At 47.5% G+C, this 6,548-nt stretch overlaps 1 protein-coding gene across 14 annotated transcripts in view; it reads right to left on the bottom strand.

The window, feature by feature from the left end:
* Positions 1–3,034, bottom strand: part of SRRM1 (serine and arginine repetitive matrix 1) — a 32,144-nt gene extending 29,110 nt beyond the window's left edge. For 5 of the 14 annotated variants that reach the window (XM_045858679.1, XM_045858680.1, XM_045858677.1 and 2 more), the window contains exon 1: positions 2,693–3,032. In XM_045858679.1, coding sequence (XP_045714635.1) covers positions 2,693–2,713 — 21 coding nt within the window. In that variant the 5' untranslated portion in view covers positions 2,714–3,032. Of the gene's footprint in view, positions 1–2,149; positions 2,450–2,692 lie in introns of those variants that run through there. The other 9 variants (XM_045858682.1, XM_045858687.1, XM_045858685.1 and 6 more) reach the window with 5 other exon arrangements.
* Positions 3,035–6,548: the final 3,514 nt, after the last annotated feature.

Here is a 6,548-nt window from a genome sequence, read left to right as displayed (position 1 = left end):
GTAATCAAGTAAATAGAAACACTATAGACAATATTTATGGGTGTAGAATGCGTGCTTTTTTCCCAAGGTAGCATTCTGTAAACTGACTGTATCTAAAAACTACAAAATATATGCTCAATGTAAGTCAAAATATAGCAGTAGGTAACACCCCCAAAACCAAGCTGAGTTTTAAGTATCCATTCTTATGGCTTTTTTTTTTGTTTAAATAAAGCACTGAAAAACTTACTATGTTTAACATACGCTTTCAAACAAGACCATTAAGTTCCATTCTCTTCTGAGAGCCAGGAGCATGTTTGCAAAAAACACTGTGGCAACGCACGTGACCAGGAGAAAAAGGGAAGAGAGTGCCCCGGGCCTGTGCTGTATTAGTTTCCCACAACATTAAGAATTTGGAATGCATGGAAAAATACAGGCTTACCTATAAAAACTTAATTTCAGGAAAGAATTTGGAAAAATGAATTTACAAATACATTAGACCATCAAGTGATTACTAATTAGTTGGTGTTTTGTCACTCCCACGGGCACAGTTTAAGGCAAAACTGGCCAAGTGATATGAAATCTGATTGGTTCAGAATTGGCCACTATCCCTTGGAAAATTATCAAGACCATTTTGTTTGGGAAGGTAAAGTACCTGGATCAGAACCACAACTCTGCCATTACTTAAGCTACATAACCTCGAGGCAAGCTACTTAACCCTTCTGAGGATGTTTCCTTACAGAGATGCGTGTACCAGAGACTGTCGTGTGCAAAGTAACTGGCATGTAGGAGAAGTCCAGCAAATAAAAGCTATCATTTTTATCTTAACTGAAAAACTCAGTTTACTGTGCGTTTGGCAGTGTACGAAAAAGGTTAAGTGCCCTAAAATTTTTTAACTCGGAGCTTAAATCTAGTCAATCCCGCTAAGAAACTGTAAGCAGTATATAAAAAACTGCACCCACTCCTTCCAGGTTTTTACCAGCACCAAAAAGCAAGCTTCATTCTTATATTTACCAACCACCTTGTTCTTTTTCTCCTGAAACTCCTTTCCATGGCAAATGAAAAGATCAAAAGAACAGGCTTCTTTTTTACAACACCGCATTTGGACCACAAAAAATATTGCGTATTTACCACATAATACTCTGTTGGAAACTGCAAAATGCAGAATCCATCAACAGTGTGAAAGTTTGCTAAGCTCTCTCAATTGAAACTATCATTACATAAACAAGCATGTTTGCAAAACCTGAAAACAGTCAATTAACTGGCTGTTTTAAGTCAAACGCATCGAATAATATTGCAACTTTTAATGAAAAAGCACATTAGAAGCTGATTGAAAAAAAATTTCCACAACAGCTTTGGAGAATCAAGAAATATCTATTCTGCCCTGGCTGGGTAGGCTCACTTGGTTAGAGCATCCTCTGGATAGCAAGGTTGCGAGTTTGATCCCCGGGGGTCAGGGCAAATAAAGAATCAACCAATGAATGCATCAATAAGTGGAACAACAAATCGATGTTTCTCTACTAGGAAAAAAAAAAATCAAAAGATAAAAAAAAAATGTAAAAAGAGGCATCTTAATAAAGTCCCAGTCTCCCCCCCTCTTCTAACTTTTCCTTTAAAAATATATACAAGCTGCATATTATATGCCCCTTGGAGTGAAAAGAGCTAACCTACATTACACAAGCACAAATTTTGATTTAGACCAACCAATCTCTATAGGGTCCGTTCCGCACTGAAAGAATCTGCAAGCTCTAATCCCATTAGGGCCACTTCCCACCCACCTAGATCTCGACTGGGTGGTCATTTCCTACAAGAGCGGATTATGGGGACAAACGGGCTCCAACACGAGCCCGATCAAGTGTAGGCCCTGAGGACCAACGAGAGAGAGGTAAACTTCCCCACTCGCAGGTGGTGGGCGCTCAGGCCGGGGAGAACCTAGCTAAGAGGCACCTTTCCCAGCGGACTTCAAGAATACAACAAACCGAGGGAGGGAGCGAGCGGGAAGGAGAGGAATCGATCCACCCCACGCCCCTGCTTCCCTCCACGCGCGCACACTTTTTGTTGCACCCTCGGGCCTCAAGAGAATCTCAGATTCAAACGTCCTAACTACCTATTATCTTGAGTTCCCCTCCCAGAAGGGATATCAAATTGGGCGGGAGCTCCAGCGAACTCTGACCTGGCGCTTTCGCGAAGGGTTAGGAAGGGTAGCGGAGGTGGGGGGAAATCGGCGCCCTCTTTCTTTAGAAAAGACGCTCAATGCTGTTTCCTGTCTTCTCCATCTCGCTCTCCTGGGGCGGTACCCCCTAAACTACACTCTCCAGGAACCTCCCACCGCCAGACACCTCAGGCTTTCCCTCCGGCCTCCCCCCAAGGACTTCCTCCTCGCGGCTCCGCTAGGCCCCTGAACCTGGCGGTGCGCTTGGCTCAGCCCGCAGGCCCCGCCACCCAGGCGGGCAGCGAGGTACCGCTCCAGCCCATTCCCGCCGCCATTTTCCGGCGACCGTCGCGGCCGCGTAGGGGGGACGATCCCGAAGGAGGAGACTGCGCAGGGGCGCACCGGTCTCCGCCGCAAAGCGGGGGACAGCGTCCGCTGACACCCAGGATCCCCAGAATGTTCGATGCCTCCCCTCGCTGGCCACCCCACCCCGAGTTTAGGCCTCCTGCCGAGCCTTCCCAATAAGGCCTTCAGATCACCCCAGATCCCCGCGCTTCTACTTACGCGGAAGAACCCCGCGTCCATCTTGCAGCCTCGCTCGGAGATCGCTCCCTATCCCAAGGTGCACCGCGCTGCCGCGACGAAGGGCGGGACCGGCAGGGAAAGCCGTGCGCCGGGACGCGGAGCGCACCGCCCTGCTCGCCCCTCCAGCCGACGAGAGGCCGCGCCTGCTCAGTACGGGGAGCTCCCGCCAAGCGTGCGCAGGCGCACCTAGCGAGTGGGCTACTGCCGGGCTCCGCTGCAGCCAGTCCGGGAGAGAGCCTCGCAACCGCAACCAATTGGAGCAGGAGAGAGAGTCGTTGGATCGCACGGTTCTGCGAATCCTTTTGTGGCGCGAGATCAGCCTTGTTCGCGTAGTGTAACTTGACCCGTCCTTCCACCCGTAGTGAAGGAGGCCTCCCACTCAGGGAGTTCCAGGGAGTGATTGAAGAGAAAGGCTGTTACATCAGAGTGACGCTAGAAAGGGGCGGTCGGAACGCAGAAGCGGACCCTGCGGCCTCCCCTGTCATTATAAAAGTTGTCATTGTTTGGTTTTACGAGCTTACCGGTTAAGATCGGCTTTAAAGTGTAATCGAGCTCTGTAGTACAATGAGATCTGCGTTCTGACCCAGTTTCACGAGCTTACCCTTGTCTCCACACAAGTCTGGGTTTTTGAAAGGACCTGGAAAGGCCGTTCAGATGAGTTTCGGTTTCGACTGCCGAGGAATCACGCTAAACGGGCGGGAAGCCGCTGAGAGAGCCGTGGCCATCGGGCTGCGTGTCAGGCAGGGCTCAGACAGAGAAGCCAGCGGGCATGCAGGTTGTCGGCCACCTCGGAGCCCACCTTGCCCAGCTCGGCCTCCTCACTGCCCGGCTCTGGCTGTGAGGGCCTTAAGCATTGGGCGCATTTTGCCAGAATTCCACTAAGCTCTTTCTCTAGGGGAAAGCACGTGTCCCTTCTCTGGCCATCTTTTGTAATGGATTGTGTCCCCACCATCCCCCATACAAATACTCTCCTCCCTTTCCTGCTTTTTCCTCAGGGCATTTATCAACCTTGAAAATACTGATAGGAATTTGTTCATTCTCCCGGCTTTAAGATCAACCCTATCCAGACGACTTCCATTAATCTACAGCTCTGACTTCTCTCCCGAACTTCAAATTCGTATGGGCAACTTCCTGCTTGACATTTCCACTTGGATAGATACCACAAACGCAACACAACAAGAAACTGAACTCCTGATTCCTCCCCCTGTCCGCCACCCCTCGCCATCCCACCTCCTCCTCCAAAGCCTTCCCTGCCTCAGTGGATGACAGTTTCTTTTCTTTAGAACACAGTCTTGGTGTTTTTCTTGACTCCTCCTTCACTTACATCTCACTTCCAAACCGTCAAGAAACCCACTATACTATTCAAGGCACCATCATCTTTGGCCTGAACTTCTGCACGGGCCTCTTGACTGGTCTCCTTGCCCCTCAGCATCTTATTCCACGTGCAGCAGACCTTACTCGTAACCTCAGAATTTTCTGATAGCGCATTTCCTCAGAGCAAAAGCCAGAATACTACCCGATGCCACACCGCACCATTTCTTTTTTGATTTCATCACCTGGTTCACTGCTTGAGCTTCTTGAGCTTGATTCTTCCTCAAAACCTCTGTGCTGGCCATAACTGCTGCCTGGAATCCTTTACCCCCAGGTATCTGCTTGGCAAAGTTCAAGTTTTTACTCAAATGTCACCTACTCAATGAGGTCTACCCTGAGTGCCCCATTGGAAATAGCTCACACAGCCTCTCTGTACCCCCTGATGCCTCTTAATTGACACTGTTCTTTCCACAGCATTATCACCTAATATTTGTTTACCTATGTTTAATGTTTGTTTATTATCCGTTCCCTACACTAGAATGTAAGCTCCCTAAAGTCAGGGCTTTTCATCTTTTTGTTCTCTGATGTGTCCCTAGCACCTAGAACAGTGTCTGGCACATGATACAGGTTCAGTAAGCTTTGCTGACTGAATGATCCCCTTTGTCAGAGGATCAGAGATGGGGAAGCGACTGGCTTCCACAGAACAAGCCGCTTGACCAGATGGAATTGCCAAATCACCATGCCCCGCATCTCACGGACTGTTCTCTGTGGTTCTGATAATCATTCTGTTATGTCCTCCCTTAACTGTCTCTGTTCTTTTGCTGCCCATCCTGTAAATGCTGGTCTTCCTTGTGGTTCTATCATTGACGCTTTCTTATTTTCCCTTGACAAAGGTGACCTGTCTGTTCTGTCTTGGTTTCGATTACTATTTCATCTCCCAAACCTGTATTTCTCAGGTGTAGGTCTGTCCCAGACCTATATTTTTAACTTCTTGCTGACATTCACTCGGATGACTCCTGTGGGCACCTCATACTCAACAGATCTCAAACCGAATTCAACTTCCTCCACTCGCCTCAACCCTCTGTCCACCCATTCTCAATGAATGAGCAACCTTTCTCCCATCATTCTTCTTTCTTCCTCAAAATCTACAACCACCAAATCTTTCCTTTCTGCCTCTCTTAACACTTAATACCTTGTAAATATGTCACCTTCCTTCTACCCCCATTACCTCTAATTTAGGCAAAATTGATTAGTGTCTAAGTCATTGCAACAACCTATGAACCATTTCCCTACCTTCTGGGGTTCTGTCTCCATCCTCTATCCCAAGGGGCTATCTAAGAAGATAATCTTGATCCTTTTACTCCCCAGAAACCCTTCAGTGGTTTCCCACTGTCCAGGCGAAGCTAAAACTAGTTGCAGAAACTAGCTCTGCGTGATTTGTTGGCTGCTTCCTTCCCCAGGCTCATCACGTGGGCCAACACTCTCCCTCTCCTCATCTCTTACTTCTTTTCTCCCACTTAAATGGGTACTTTATTTTGTTACTGTATTTTCCCCATCTCTCACTTCTAAGCTGCAGCCACACTGAACTACAGAACTACTAGTCTAATTATGAAAGAGTTGGGTTTGGAAAGTCAGTTATTTGTCTGTACCTTGGTGAGTCTAAGGTGACTAAGAGGTGACTCAAATGACCAGCCTTCCAAAAATAGCAGACACCCTTTCCCCCTCACGTTATCCTACCTTGCTTTATTTTTCTTCATAGTACCTACCAGTGCCTGAAATGGTTACCTATCTTGTTTACATACTTACTGTCTTTGTGTTTATCTTTAATAAAAAAAAAAAAGCTCTATGAAGGCAAGGATCTTGTTTATCCTGTTCACCATGAAAGCCTAAGGGTTAGAACAGTATCTAGCACATTCTTGGGGTTCAATAAATACTTGTTGAGTGAATGGATAAGAGTGTAAGGCTCGGTCACCAAAGATAGCCCTACCATGAGTCTCTTCTTCGCAATGTTGTAACTGCTGATTCTATCGAGAAAAGTCCACATTAAAAACCTGCTGAGGCAGCTGCTTTTCTTTCACAAACTCAAGTCTCTTCCCTGCCGGCCCTCCCCCCCCCCGGAGAAGACGAAAGCCCGAGGAGGACTCGCAGCAAACCGCGACCCCTCATCTGGGTCTTTATGTCTTTAACGTAGTGAGAAAGTGAATCAGGAGATTCACTGCTTTTTTAAAGAGGTCATTTCTAGCGTTGTTCCCAAATTGAGTAAACACCTACTAGTTTTCCTATTTTTTCCGTGCCCCGATCGACTGATTCATTCCATTCATTCACATAGAATTCAGCACTTACGTGGGAGTGACCATCTAAAATGTAAGTCGGAGCCATTTCCCTCTTCTGTTCACAGCCCCCAATGGCTTTTCACTTCACCCAGAGGGAAAACCGAGGCCTGACAGTGGCCGACTTCTGTCCCCACGGGATCTGTTCATCTGTCCCCAGCATCTCCGGCCTCATCTCCAACTTCTCTGCCTGT

This window comes from Phyllostomus hastatus, unplaced genomic scaffold, assembly GCF_019186645.2.
Source record: "Phyllostomus hastatus isolate PE091 unplaced genomic scaffold, TTU_PhHast_1.1 phas_scaffold_182, whole genome shotgun sequence".
NCBI classification, from domain to species: Eukaryota; Metazoa; Chordata; class Mammalia; order Chiroptera; family Phyllostomidae; genus Phyllostomus; species Phyllostomus hastatus.
This window is presented reverse-complemented; position numbering and strand designations above follow the sequence as displayed.